Below are 14812 nucleotides of genomic sequence, written 5' to 3' on the forward strand. Positions count from 1 at the left end.
CAGGATACGATGCATAGCGAAAGGCGAAGCGGCAGTGATTTTCATAGTCTTTACTTTCAAGGTTTATAGATGGCATAGAGAAAAATAACATTCTGTTTCATTTACTCACTACGTCACTTGCTCCAATGCTAGATATCTCTAATTGCGCATTAGCTATGAGTACTCTGGATTGTATGATTGTATAGGTGAACAGCAATTGTCGGCGTGAGTGTTTCATGAAGTCTTAGTCGTAGTTTACTATGCAACAAACCCGCTTCATCGCTTGCTTCGTCATTATGATGCATTTAACTTTGAGTATGGATTTTAAAGATACACATTTTATGCAAACATTAAACTTATTGATAAAAAAACCAATTCCATGTCCCCAGGAAGTTGTCTGAGACCGACCTGACCAGTACATAGTATCTCATTATCGCAAAGATATGAAGGATCAATCCATAAAATAAATGCACTCTATGATAGGCTTCCATTGCTATGCTACGGCTTCAATGCTCATAATCTACTCATCTATCAACCCTAAAGATCAACTCACACTTCGAAAAAGGGAATCAATCCCGTCCTTGGGTAACAATTGATGTACTCAAACGTCACCTCGCCCGGCTTCAAAGCCGAAACCTCGTGCCACGTGCGCATCTTGAACGTCTCCTTGCCAAACTGCTGAGAGTGCGAATGCGCTCCGTGGAAGATTTTGTGGTGCGACTTGTGCTTGGAAGCCCACGCCTCGATGTCCTTGAGAGATCGGAAGAAGCCACTGCTGCAAGTCTCGCGCCTTCGTCGCTCCGTTGTCACGACGAGGCCGAATTTGTCTGCTTTGGAGACACTGTTGGAGCCATTGACATTTGTGGCGTTCGTGCCGTTCGAGCTGTTTGAGCTATTAGAGCTATTAGAGCTATTAGAGCTATGCGCCTCGTGCGCTCCATTTGCTCCGTTAGTCTCGTGTACGCCGTTGGTGCCATTTGAACCATTCGTTCTATTGAATCCGTTCGTACCGTTCGTTCCATTTGTCGCATTTTCATTGTGTACCCCATTTGAACCATTGGTTCCATTCAGATAACCAGCATAATTCTTGACAATATTTGTCAGCCCGTTCACCACTGTGCTCCCAATACCGTTCAATGAAGCCAACTGTTGCGCCTCTTCTACCTGAAGCAGCCGATTTGTGGTCATGTTCCGAGAGAAGCGCAGCCCAATGTCACCTGATTCCGCTGGATTTTCCTCCAGATAAGTCATCCCAGTTCTTAATACTGGCTCAAGGGTGCTTTCGTATGCTTCTCTTTCGTCGTCTTTGCACCGCTCCCAATATTGGCCAGACCGGATATGAAGAACAGACACCTTGTTTTCTCCCTCAATGACACGGCCTTTGCTGTCTTTCTCAAAGTTTGGAGGACTGAGTTTATACTCTGGTTCGAAAGGATCGTGGGACGATGCTGGAAATCGATCGCGCGCTGCTCCCCAATAGCCGGTGAACTTGTGACTGACTTGGTGTGCGCCCGCTAGGGAAGCGATACCCGGCTGATAATCGTTTCCAGAATATACCGTTTCGAATCTCTGTTTGGGAACTGTGAATGACTCCCTCCAGAGGCCGACTACTTCTTGATCAGAGGGGGATAGTGTTTTATGAAGTTGCTGCAGGTTTAAGCTCTTGTTGGCAGCCTTGGCGATGTCTTTATCAATCCAATAAAGAATGTATATCTCTGTGTCCGGAACGTCATAGCCAGCCTCCACGTATATTTTCTCCCATAATATCGGTGACAGTTCTCCGGCTCCCTGTCGAATCCATTCTTCGACTTTCGCAGCGGCTGTTCTCTGAGCGGCAGAGGTGACGTGAGCATTCAGTTCGGTATGCAGTCCTCTTGCAGGGTTCTCATCATATCGGGGTTGAATACCAATATAAGAAACATTTATATCGTGGACATATTCAGGAAGATCCACCATGTACCGAGGGAACTTGACTTGCCAGTTTTCAGGCTGGTTCAAGGGTAGTTCTCGGTTTTCCGTTTGTATCTGAGAGTGAGACATTGCACAGCAAGGGACGGGGTTATAAAGGCTTCGCTGTGGCTTTTTCTTAATCAGATACGAAGGGCTTATAACAGATAGAGATCAGATGGCGCTTGGTGGCTTAAATGGATGTTATCTTTTCTCCAAATTGCTAAGGAGGACCAAACAGCTTGTAGTTATACAGCAACAGGGAATACGGATCCAGACATAGAGCTACACTAAAATTACCACATGAGGAAATGCGGAGAAGAGGCGCTCGGTAATCTCGCCTCGATCCAAGCAACTGGGTCACTAGAGCAAGCATCATACCAAAGAGTTTGCTGTACGACTCGGAGTTTACAGAGGAGCATTCAGGGTCTGCATCCACTCCGTACACGGAGGAATATCTTACAGCCTCGGCAGCTTCGGCTATATCGTCTAAGCCCGGCACACTCGCAAAGACATGGGAACTCCCCGCATTCCCCATTCTAATCCAGGTGCTTGAACGTCTCCAAAATTACCTAATGAACACAAGCGCTGCACGACTCCGCGACTCCGTAAGGCTGGGCTGACGCTTAGCTCGCTTCGCTCGAGCAAAACATCCTCGCCGTGACGGAAGGATTGGGAGGCGCAACGAATCAAGGAGCCTTGTCTGAGCTGAGCTGAGCTCTCAAACCATGAGCGAGATTAAGAGACGCACGCGCACTGGCTGCCTCACGTGTCGGGCCCGGCGCGTCAAGTGCGACGAGCGGAAGCCGGCCTGCAACCGCTGCACCATTGCCAATGTCGAGTGTGCGGGATACGCGCCCAAGCGGCACATCGACGTGCGCATGCCGCCGCGCGCGTCCCAGTCGCAGCAGAGCTCGCCGGCAGACGTCGAGGATGACGATGTCCGCTCAGACCGCCTTCACTCCTCGCCGCAGGGCCCTCCGGGTTCCACCCCGTCCGGCCCGCCGTCCGGCCCGGTTTCCGCTCCGTCCACTCATCCCGCCGCCTGCATCCTGCCCCGGCCTCAGTTCCGCCATGATGGCTTGCCCCTGGTTGGTCTGCCGAGCAATCCGCGGCTGTCACAGCGCCCCTGTGCTGCTTCCAGGGAGGTTCTGGCCTATCACCAGTTCTTCTTCCGGACGCTGCCGATGCTCTTCCCGGCTGATCACTTGCCATTCTGGAGGGATCGTCTTTGTGACGAGGCCTGGTGTCTCGAGTATGCCCAGCGGGGATTGTTGGCTCTAGGCTGTATGCATCGTGCCGCTCTCATGATATCCATGCTTGGCGAGAATGACCAGGCCCGCGGGCTGGACACCAAAGTCATTGCCGTCCAGGGATACACCCAAGCACTGCAGGAATTGTCAAGTCAGCTGGATGAGGCCGAGAAACAGTTAGAGGTTTTATCAGCTGTCTTGGTTCTCATGGCCTACTTTGAGGTATGTAAGATGGTGGTGCTTGAGCTGAAAACCCGGCCGGAAAGGGCCAGTAGATCAACTTATCTAATACGCGGGTTTAATAACATGACTATAGTGCTTTGCAAGCAACATCCCCGCGGCATACAGCCATGTCTGCACCGCCAACTATTACTTTACAGCCCTCAAGTCTAATACACCGGCACATGTTGATGACCTTGTACTCGACTCTCTGGGAACTGCCTTGCAGACTCTCACGTGGACTTGTTACATGGCAGTGCCTCTTCCCGGCATGCTGCTCTCTGTTGGCCGTACGACGACTACAGGGTACATTGCACAAAGCCCTTCCTTTCTGCAACGTAGCTTGCTACAGGTTCTAATTGACTCTGGAGTTCATGACGAGATATGGACTCTCACACCGGTACGGCAAGAGCCATCCGTATTGTTAGAAAAGGTCTACCGACTGCAGCGTAATCTACGAGAATGGAAAGATGTCCATGGCCATCTTCATCCCAACTTGGAAGCAGATACGGCAACCCTGGCCAGTCTGGAAAGTTCGGAAGAATACCATTTCCCTATACCCCCGTCTCCTTTCTTGGCGCTTCCACCAAACCTTTGTCTTTCCGGGGCAATGTATAACTTCCTCATGGCACGCATAATGTGGACTCTCTGCCTCTATGACAAAGGCCAAGACGCAAAGAAGATGGAATCCGAGGCTTACATATACTTTTACCAAACCATGCGGTTTGCAGCAACCCACACGGCGAACAATAGCCTAAGGACGCTGCCCAATGGCACATATTCTACAGATGCGCCTGTTGCTAGCGAGGAGATGGACAAGAGTTTCTTGCCTATTCTCTACATCACAGGACAATGCAGTCCTCAGCCGTCTTGGCTCCGCTGGATCGCGCAATTGATGAAGCAAATAGGAGAACAAGGACTCTTCAATGGCTTCGTGCTGTCTGCTAGCCTCAAAGTTCTGCATAAGATGGAACTTAGCCATAACTTGCTGTCGACTGATAGGATCGAGCGATATCCTAACCCGGCGCTGCGGATCATCTCGATGCTGATTCCAGAGACGAATGCTCAAGGCTTTGTGTGTTATTATGCTAAGCCCTCTCGATTCAACAGTGGTTGGATCAACCGAGATACCCTTACCTACTATCCCATTGCTCATGCGCGCTTCTCTCCCGAGCTGGATGAGGACAGTGCAGCGAAGCGAGAGATTGAGGTATACGATGAACAACGGTCAATGGAGGAGCAATTCACTTCTGAGTGGATTCTCAGTCGTCCGGTCGCGAGCAGCTGGCAAACTCGCTCCTCGGAGACGAGGTTCAACCTTAATCATGTCCTTCGTGATCATATTAATGGCGGTCGCTTATTACAAATGAATCAACAGACACCGGGCGGGACCGTGATGAGATATTAAATATGAGTAAATACAGATACATAAAGAATTAAAGAAAGTAGAAGATATAGGCGAGAGTGTAAGTCGTATTTAGTTCAGGCTCGGCGGATTAGGCAATACGTTCAATGTTAGACTAATGTAACTTGAGCTGCGTCACCTTAGAAGACAGCTCATGTTTACTATGTACATAAACATACACGTAATTATGCAGCTCTTCTTCTTCCTTCTTCTCTCATTTTTGTACGATCATGGCTGCCTGATTTGAATATCCATGTGCTTCTATTCAATATATCGAATACGCAGTTAATTCTTGGAAGATGATTGTCTCTTTGAAGAATTGCATTGTGATGTCATTCACATCTTTGGTCTGCTCGCTGTCGACTACTGATTGGGGAATAGCCTCCTGTTGTGGACGGCTATTGGCTACAGTCCCCTTGATTGGGCTAGTGTCGATATTCAACTCCCGTATAAAAGCTCTATAAAGAGAGAATGCATCATCGCTACATTCGCTAATCTCGCCTAGACCTGAAGCATTAAGTGTTGTTGCTTTATCTCGTACAAGTAATCTTCGATGTAGATGGTGCCTTGATTGTGGAACTTATGTTCGTGGCCTGCACTGAGGGCGAGGAGGTTATAGCTTATATCGAGTGAGAAACTTTGGTCTGAGATCAGTAATCAGCGAATAGCTTCATATTTAAAATAATTAATATTTTAATATTTATGTTGGTAACACTTGTTCATGTATTTCTCGATTGTTGATAGTGAATAGGTAGCTGTATATGAGACCGAAAGTGATACGGATGAGCCTGTTCAAGATTTGCTGTATCGGACGTCATATTCCTCCCGAGCTACTTCTCTTCAAATTGAAGATACTGGTAACTTATCACCGGGAGTACCTAAATGGTAATAATTAGAGAGCAAAATAGTGATAGCGGTCGTAGGGGAATAATAGTATACTGGGTGCTAATGCAGTGCCGAACCAATCGGCGAGACCCTATTAACGAATAGTTAACTCAGCTACCAATCGGTAGTTTTAGAAAGGAGCAGCGTCAAAGTAGTTTACTATTGGACATATGGGGTCCATCATTACGCCAATATGAGAACATGGGAAAGTATTATCACCGGCCGAAGCAAATTGTACTTTTCTACATTCACTTGATAGACTTGGTCTCACTGTGGAGCTGCTAATATTATCCAAAATCCTTGAATAGAAGGAGCTCAAAGACGTCTGAATGATTCAATGAACACATTCACCCGCCTCTCTTGTGTATACGTATACTCCGAAATGTACCTAGTTTAACATGAGACCGGTATGACTTCTCGTTGTAGAGCTTGACACAACAGCATTTGGCTACATTTAAGTGTCCAATTTCAAGGTATTTAACATATTTCTTCAAGAGTCTGTGCAAAAATTAGTAGAATTCGAATAGCTATATCAAATTGATGGACTAGGATGTTCCTTCACGGTCCCATACCCTCCGTTGCTGCCTGGAACTGTTGCATCATCTGGCATCGGGCGTATTTCGTATGTACGAATCATCAAGCCATCATCCAACCGACGTAACTGCCGTGAAAAATATACATCTCGATTACTGTCTTGAAAACATTATGAGGCTGCCGGCACTTGAACGGATGGACAGGGCTTACGAAATGTTATGTGAGCGTGAACAAGTACCTGAGCACTTCGAATTGCACGAAACAGGTAAAGACTCGCCGTCTGTTCCTGAAGATGGACTAGCTTCGTACCCGGCGAAGTCGGCCGAGGCGAGCTTTGCCACATTCGCTGACAACCAGCGAAGGTTGAGCCACACGAGCCAATGGCGTCAATGATGATTGAGCAGCTACAAGGTTGAGCCGGATGGCGCAGGTACGTCACCGGCATCACTTACACGGATGACTCTCGGCCGAAGCGACAGACAATGATATTGCGAGCCTCATTTGGGCGATGATCATGTATATAAGGACTGAAAGCTGCTCTCTAGTGAGAGGCTTTGGAATCAAAAAATCATTCAGATCATCTTATCTGTACTTCATTCTCTTACAAAGAAAGACTTGCAACTTACTTGAGCCATGAGTTCTACATCATACGCTGTGTCAGGCCGCCAGAATGGTATGTAGAGCGGATGCATCATGATATCTCTAGCTTTTGTGCAATTGATACTAATGACTTGCACAGGTGACTTGCACCTAAACTACATCGAAGATCGCAACACGGCATCTCAGCAGACCGTGTATACAGCCAGCAATGGAGCACCAATTCCTCATCCTTTTGGTATGAAAATCTGCAATCGCATATATACCATTATCTAAAACAGAAAGTACTAATTACTATATGTAGAAACTCAACGTGCCGGAGAGAATGGCCCTCTGCTGCTTCAAGACTTTCACCTGATCGATCTTCTCTCACACTTTGACCGAGAGAGAATCCCTGAGAGAGTCGTCCACGCAAAGGGTGGTGGTGCCCACGGTTACTACAAAACCACCAACCCGCTCGACGATCTTTGCCTCGCAGACATTTTCTCCGCTGAAGGCAAGGAGTGCCCCATCACCATCCGATTTTCAACTGTTGGTGGCGAAAGCGGCTCTCACGACCATGCTCGAGATCCTCGAGGCTTCTCTATCAAGTTTCGCACCGAGGAGGGCAACTGGGATCTTGTTCAAAACAACACGCCCGTCTTTTTCATCCGAGATCCTGCCAAGTTCCCTCACTTGATTCACACCCAGAAGCGACACCCCGCAAGCCACCTCGGTAGTGGCGATGACTCTACCAACTTTTGGGAGTACTTCTGCCAGAACCCCGAGTCTGTCCACCAAGTCATGTATACGTTTGGCGACCGTGGTATTCCCGATAGCTGGCGCCGTATGCATGGATATAGTGGTCACACCTTCAAGTTCGTCAATAAGCAAGGTTCATGGGTGTACTGCCAGATCCACATCCGCTCAAAGCAAGGAGCCGGATTCTTGACTCAGGAAGAATCGACAAAGCGTTCTCCAGATGCCAACCAGAAGGATCTCTACCAAGCTATTGAGCGCGGCGAATATCCTCAGTGGGATCTATGTGTGCAGACCATGACCCCAAAGCAAGCTGAAGAGCTGTGGGAGACCCAGAAGATCAACGTTTTCGATCTTACTCACTGCTGGCCCCAAGCCCAGTTCCCTCTCCGCAAGGTGGGAGAACTTTGCTTGAATGAGAATGTGAAGAACTACTTTGCCGAGATTGAGCAAGTTGCCTTTAGCCCATCTCATCTTGTTCCTGGTAAGTCAATGTTTCCCATACCGTAAAGTGAATATTGCATAAGAAAATACTAACAGTGAATCAATATAGGTATTGAGCCCTCTGCGGACCCTGTCCTTCAGAGCCGCTTGTTCTCGTATCCCGACACTCAGCGTCATCGTCTTGGACCAAACTACCAACAGCTTCCCGTCAATGCGCCTCGCACAGGCTATCACATGGCTAACTTCCAGCGAGATGGTGCCATGGCCTTCTATAACCAGGGTTCAAGGCCAAACTATTTCTCCTCCATCGAGCCCATTTCCTTCAAGGAGCGCAAGACGAATCTGGATCAGACTCATGGTGCTTTTGTCGGCAGGGCTATTACTTTCCTGTCCGAGATCAGGCTAGAGGACTTCAACCAACCTCGCGCCCTTTGGGAGAGAGTTTTTGATGATGCCGCCAAAGAGCGATTCATTAACAATATGGCCGGCCACATGAGCACTTGCACTGAGAAGGAAATCATTAGACGCCAAATTGGTATCTTCCGCGAAGTGTCGGACGATTTGGCCACCAGATTGGAGAAGGCTACGGGGATCAAGGGATATCCTGGCATTAGTGAGCTTGTTTTCAACGGCTGCCACAACGGATTGGCAAAGAATAGCGCTCTTCGAGCTGCGAACGGCCAAAAGAGCCCTCACTTTAACAGCAGCAACGGAGCGCCGTCGGCTGGAACTCATGCTTAAAGATGCGAGGAAGTGCCAATTGCACCAGATGGACTCTGGCGACTCCTCGTATGTGCGTCGCCTGAACGATAAATTGTGTTAGCGGTTCATATGTATAGATAGTGATGAGAGAAATTGAGATTACTTTTCCGCAGAGTATCATTATGGTCCCCACCAAAACCAACAGTGTTGTCCCAACTGCTATCAACGGCGTGACTCATGTTTACACCCTCTTTTACACCCCCCTGTCTATTGCCCGATCATTGATAGAGTTGCCGACATTGTCTCCGAGAGATGCTGCCGCTGCCGCTTGCTCGCGCAGCAGCTTTGCTTGCCCCGGACATCAAACTCGTATACAACCCACTTCGATATGCATTTCAGCCATTAATATCTCATGTAACATCTTACAGAAAGCTTAGTAATGATCATCAAAAGTGCATGTACTTAAGCTCTACCAACCCCCGTCTACGCAAGCAGCACTGGAGCTTTGTTTCCCCCATCTTACACACTTACGTTTATTCAACTCAAGGATATATGTTACTTGCCCGCCATGGGAGCACCGTCAACAGATCCAGGATTTCCCCAGTTTTCCCACTTACCTTCAGAGATACGTTTAAAAATTTGGTATTATTGCCTTCCTCGTCGAATTGCCCAGAGGGATGACCCCTTTTATCTTGTGGAAGTCCGCGAAGAGCAAAAATGCTGGTCTATACGTCCGACTTGTCATAATGCCGCCCTACCACTCATTGCCTCAGTCTGTCGCGAATCAAGACACGTTGTCAGGAAATGGGGCAAATTAGTTACGCAAGACTTTCGATTAAACATAGGACCGATATGGGTCCAACCTCGTCTAGATCGCTATCATCTCAATTGCGATATTCGCTATATTTGGGACGATGAGGATTATTTGGAAACAATGTATCACTTTATTGACGAGGGACTCTATCGATTGGATGTGATGCCGGTCTCTCTAAGAGCCGAATACTTTTACCCATTCGCCCTAGAGCCACGAAAGGACCCTTTTCAGAAGTGTCCGATTCTTGAGATCCATGGGGGACCACTCAATGGGTACAGCCCCGACGACCCTTATGATGAATTTGCAAATTATATAGAGAGGCCGTATGCAGGAGTTTCCGAGTCTGCTATTTTAGCTTTCATCTGTATTCATGCTACTAAAGAGCAGGCCGTGGACTCTGGCTTATTTGGAATACTTCTCGATGCCCCAGTGCAGCTCGTTGATTTTGACGATAATGAGCTGCTAGAACAGTTCTACGCCCTCTTTCAAAAGGGCTGCTGCAATGACAAGCGACCGGAAGTATCCAAGCAGTTCGACTCCATCTTTGCCCCTGGATTTCGTTCTCATGTGGAAAGCTGGAGAGAAAATGTCGACTGGCTTATGATGGCTAATGCATGGCGGCGTGCAAATAAACGCTTCTGCAACTCCATTCCAATCGAGGGGGATCCGGGTCTGATCTGGGATCCGCCTCTACTGGAAGATCAAACCCATATCTACATGAATAGTATCCAAGACGTCCAAGGACACACATTCGACAATCATCATCCTTGGGTGATACAAGCAAAGAAGGAGTTGCCAAGAGTGACACCAAAAATCCAGTTCCTTCTTTGTACAGACGACTGTGATGTAAATGGGAACGTCGGCATGGTGCGCGATATACCGCTACCGTTGAATCGTCGAAGCGACTGGTTTGACAACTTCCTGTATGCGGAGCTTGCAGAACTTTCGTGAAGTATCGATATATAAGACTGGAAGCTTTTATAAATACACAAGAAGCTCTGTTTGAGTAATGAGCCATGCTGTTGGTAGGAAAGTTTGCCAGTTATCCAAGCCCAGCTGCTATTTAGATACTAGAAAGGCTTGTAAATACATGAAGATTAACCCTTGGTTAATGGAACGAAGGGCGAAAATTGACGGACGTTACAACCCATGTAAAGGCGTTCGTGGTAAAACACGAAATAACAATGACCCAACCATAACCGCCATCTAGGGGAAGCTTTTTGGTGGCCTCGCCAGACACGGGATGCTGAATTCTAGAATTTTATTTTTTTCGATTGAGCAGCATAGGTGATTAGGCAACTTCATGCCATAGATAGTAAAAACCATAGATCATAATGTATGCATATATTTATTCTAGATGGAAAATTACTCTGTTGCGGCCTAGGCATAATTTGTATGACGCACTTGAAGACTAATAAACTAGAAAAAGATTTGACAAAGTGGCCTTTAATAATAATAGAATGTCCATTTCTTTTCAAGTACTTCTTATCAGAGCAGTTATTTGAATTGCGTAAGCTCCATCTCATAGATAAGAAATGCTGAACTTCTTGGTAGAAAGAGGACTGTCAACAATGCAGGCAAACCGTTGATGTGGAGATATTTTTGTAGAGATGAAATTAACCCAGGCAAATAGAGATAATGGTAAGTGGTCTGCATTAGGAATTCCACTCCTTCTCTACGAAGACCTGCTCACAAGGCTACCAATCAGATTGGAGATACACAGTACTCCGCGGATACAGAACTACGTTTAATACGTGAATAATGAATGATTGGCTGTTGATCCATGTAAAGTCTCCAACCCCAAATCAGGCGTTGGTATATTGCGGCTGAGTTGCTGCCCAAGATGGCCCATGTCCAGCCTGATGCTTGTTTTACACCCGTTTCTCACCCCTCAATAAGCCCGAAGCACTTCTGCTAGAAGTATTTTTTTTAATCGCATTTCGGCAATCTATTGATCACTCACGATGACTTCTGAAGCCAACCTTGTGCTTAAAACCCATAACGATTATACCGTGGGGTGGGTTCCAGAAATTTATGAGAAATTTAAAGAAAGTACAGTAATCGAGATCCGTGCTCACACCGACGACGTGAGAAGTTATTTGGAAAGTCAAATATCGCAGTCAGATTCGAAGATATTGAGCATTTGCCGGGAAGATATTAAAACGAAGATCACAGAGGCGGTTAAGGGGATGTAAGTATTCACGTTAGCTATCTGTGGGGCGATAATTAACGTCAAATAGGTTCCTTCTCGCGCAGCTATATTTCGAAATCGTTAAGAATAAAAGAACGCAAAAGAAGATAAATGATGTATTAAGACATCTGCCCACTGGACATACCGCATACGATTATGTGTATAAAGAAACGATGAAAAGGATAATGAACCATGACCCAGACACCGCAGAGCTAGCCAGGTTAGTTCTCTCATGGATAGTTTACGCCAAAAGGCCCCTTGGAGCAATATAACTTCAACATGCACTTGCTATCGAACCTAAAAAGTACCGCATCGACCAGGAGAATTTTTTACCAATTAAAAATATGGCCTTTATATGCGCTGGACTAGTAACAATCGAGGAAGAGAGCGGCATAATTCGTCTGATTCACTACACTACACATGAATACCTTGAGCGGACACGGGAACGGTGGCTTCCAGATGCAGAATCTTCAATTACGATTATATGCACTACATATCTATCATTACAAGACTTTGATACTGGGCCTTGCGAACCGTGTACCCTCGAGGAGCCTGATCCAGGGATGTGCTACGATAATTGCGAATACCAGAAGCGACTGCGACTTTTTCCTCTCTATGGTTACGCTGCGAATTACTGGGGGCACCACGCCCGTGCATGCGTACAACTAAACGAAGAAGTTATGAACTTCTTAAGTCGTCAATCCAATGTGGGGGCGTCAGCTCAAGTGCTAATGACGCACTGGTCATTTCGTGGCCGTTGCAAAGGCTTTCCAACGGAGATGACCGGGCTACACATGGCATCTCACCTTGGTATTTATGAAGCCGTAAATGCTATCCTAAAATACGAGGCGCTTATAGACCGGAGAGATAGCCATGGCACGACGCCACTATCATATGCCGCTAGCGGCGGTCATCAAGACATTGTTGAGTTGCTACTCGCAACTGGCAAGGTTGATCCTGACTCTGGGGATAAAGACTTCAGAACGCCGCTGTTATATGCCGCCATGGGTGGGCATGAAGACGTTGTTAAGCTGCTGCTTGCAACTGGCAAGGTGAATCCCAAACATAGGAGCAGATTTTATGAGACACCGCTGTGGTTGCCTTCTACACGGCGCGCCCCGGGCGATGAGAATATTATTAAACTTTTGCTTGAAGCTAGCAAGGCTTATTCAGTCGCTCAGCGTTCTGTTCATCGCGGCAGAAGCTGATCTCCAGCGCCGCGCCACTCCGTTGAGTGCGGACAAGAAGGGGTGCCAAACCAATACTCACAACTGGTAGAGTGGACAAAAATAAGCTGAGGGATACACATAGCCGAACACATTATTTTATGCCGCCAAGGATGGGCAAAGAGATATCGTCAGACTTTTTGTTCCTGATAGATATACCGATAGATATACCCATTGATCCTACCTGTGGCTACGAATAAGAAGTTTGCAATTCTAAGGAGTATCAAAAAACTTGAAAGCGCCTAATATAGCGGCACATACACGCAACAGGTCACTGTTTTATACGGCTCGCAGATAGAAGAAGACAGCCCATCCTGCAGCTACGATGCCAGTGAATCGTCCGAGCTACGTCCGTAGTAAAAAGCGGATGCATGACAGCAGCCTGAACAAGAAAGGTACGTAGATACACAAATAGGCGGGTATTTGGACGAGATACATATAGAAAATGAAGATCTTACCTATGAATAAGGCGCTTCATGAAGCATTCAATTGTTTTAGAAAAGACGAAATCTACAGAAAATACTCTACGCTTTCATAATAGTTATAGCTGCATTTCCATAGCGCTTGCCAACGCCGGAACTCCGAGGCTTTGACAGTCATCGGCACGAAAGGTGAGACACAACATCTCGGAAACTTCAGAGCAGAGTCACTAGGCGGTTCTTAAGCGAGCACATCTGTGGCGGAGAATTTCACGAATTGGTTGAGAATTATCGTTCAGGCTGGCAACCGGGTCGTCAGATCGCTGCTACTTTCATCTATCAACGCGGATTATGATTTGCCAGTTGTCCGAGAGACTTATAGGAGCAAAGGGAGAGAAGACGAATATTAGTTTATTACCACGATACCGCTGGAAGTATGGCCACTACCCATCACATGAATCAAGTTGCTACACATATACAGTACAAACTGTATTAATTTCTTACTAATAATTCGTATATCAAAGAGGAGTGTATGCTGCGGTAACATGAAGAAGTCGCACATACGTACACTTATAAAAAAATAAAATGTCACAAAGGAGGAAAAAAATCAGTTCTGTGACTATGACGCCATGAAGAGGCTTCAAATGACCTTTTCAAATAGACCTACAGCCATACGCTTAGACACATGGTTATAATAATCTTCCTCTGTTTGCTCAAATCCCAATCTACATAATGACCAAGTGTTTATAAGTAAATTAGAAAAATAATTTAACTAGATTTTTTGTTAAAAACTTGTGAACCTATGAATTTATGCTACTATAGCAAACACTAACATAGCAACAGAAACCTAGTATATATGACGGCTATGCAGACCACAGCGTGTAACATAAGTCAGGCGATTGATCGATCAAGCTGCGGCAACTGATTACTTGTACCACCTAAAACCCACGTACTGGCGCAATTGGGTGTCATTTGATGCCGAGCATCTCACGCTGTCTTGCCTTGCGATCTATATAGCCGATCACACGTTTGGCCAAAGGCTTGATCAAATCATACCAATACTCGTTGAGTTTGTATGTTTAGATACATAGGCAGGAGCTATTGTACAACATTTTGGCTTTAAAGTGCCAGAATGTCTGTACACATGCGAGTATACAGAGTGGCTACCCATATACCCTTAAGCCTCCGTTAAGTTTCTGCTTGCAACTGGTGAAGCTAACATAAACTCATCTGACAACTGCAACTGAACTGCCTTGTCATATGCCACCGAAAATGGCCATGAGGCTCTTGTTAAGTTACTTCTTGAATGAGGGGCGAACACTAACACAAAGGATAACAACGGGAGAACACTGTTGGCATGGGCAGATGAGAACAGGCACAAAGGCACCGCATGTTCACTACTTGACGCTGATTGGAGAATTGCATTAGGTGAGTATTGAACGCACCCATATTATAATAA

General features: G+C 46.5%; 5 protein-coding genes across 5 annotated transcripts; 4 read left to right on the forward strand and 1 right to left on the reverse strand.

Moving 5' to 3' along the window:
• Window positions 1-528: 528 nt before the first annotated feature.
• On the reverse strand, window positions 529-2019 carry T069G_00372 (hem-containing dehydratase domain-containing protein; the record flags this gene model as incomplete). Its single annotated transcript, XM_056167582.1, has 2 exons — window positions 529-1512; window positions 1591-2019. 2 exons carry the CDS (start codon window positions 2017-2019, stop codon window positions 529-531), a joined length of 1413 nt encoding a protein of 470 aa, XP_056032898.1.
• Window positions 2020-2654: 635 nt separating this feature from the next.
• T069G_00373 (fungal zn(2)-Cys(6) binuclear cluster domain-containing protein) lies at window positions 2655-4721 on the forward strand (the record flags this gene model as incomplete). The annotated part of the gene is made up of 3 exons (XM_056167583.1): window positions 2655-3401; window positions 3496-4608; window positions 4665-4721. The coding sequence occupies 3 exons, from the start codon at window positions 2655-2657 to the stop codon at window positions 4719-4721; spliced, it is 1917 nt and encodes a 638-aa protein (XP_056032899.1).
• Window positions 4722-6855: 2134 nt separating this feature from the next.
• Window positions 6856-8742, forward strand: T069G_00374 (catalase domain-containing protein; the record flags this gene model as incomplete). The annotated part of the gene is made up of 5 exons (XM_056167584.1): window positions 6856-6895; window positions 6962-7057; window positions 7124-7252; window positions 7316-8041; window positions 8111-8742. The coding sequence occupies 5 exons, from the start codon at window positions 6856-6858 to the stop codon at window positions 8740-8742; spliced, it is 1623 nt and encodes a 540-aa protein (XP_056032900.1).
• An 895-nt stretch (window positions 8743-9637) lies between these two features.
• On the forward strand, window positions 9638-10468 carry T069G_00375 (uncharacterized protein; the record flags this gene model as incomplete). The annotated part of the gene is made up of 1 exon (XM_056167585.1): window positions 9638-10468. The coding sequence occupies one exon, from the start codon at window positions 9638-9640 to the stop codon at window positions 10466-10468; it is 831 nt and encodes a 276-aa protein (XP_056032901.1).
• A 1584-nt stretch (window positions 10469-12052) lies between these two features.
• On the forward strand, window positions 12053-12986 carry T069G_00376 (ankyrin repeats (3 copies) domain-containing protein; the record flags this gene model as incomplete). Its single annotated transcript, XM_056167586.1, has 2 exons — window positions 12053-12760; window positions 12864-12986. The coding sequence occupies 2 exons, from the start codon at window positions 12053-12055 to the stop codon at window positions 12984-12986; spliced, it is 831 nt and encodes a 276-aa protein (XP_056032902.1).
• Between the last annotated feature and the right edge of the window lie 1826 nt (window positions 12987-14812).

This window comes from Trichoderma breve, chromosome 1 (assembly GCF_028502605.1).
Source record: "Trichoderma breve strain T069 chromosome 1, whole genome shotgun sequence".
Lineage (NCBI taxonomy): Eukaryota > Fungi > Ascomycota > Sordariomycetes > Hypocreales > Hypocreaceae > Trichoderma > Trichoderma breve.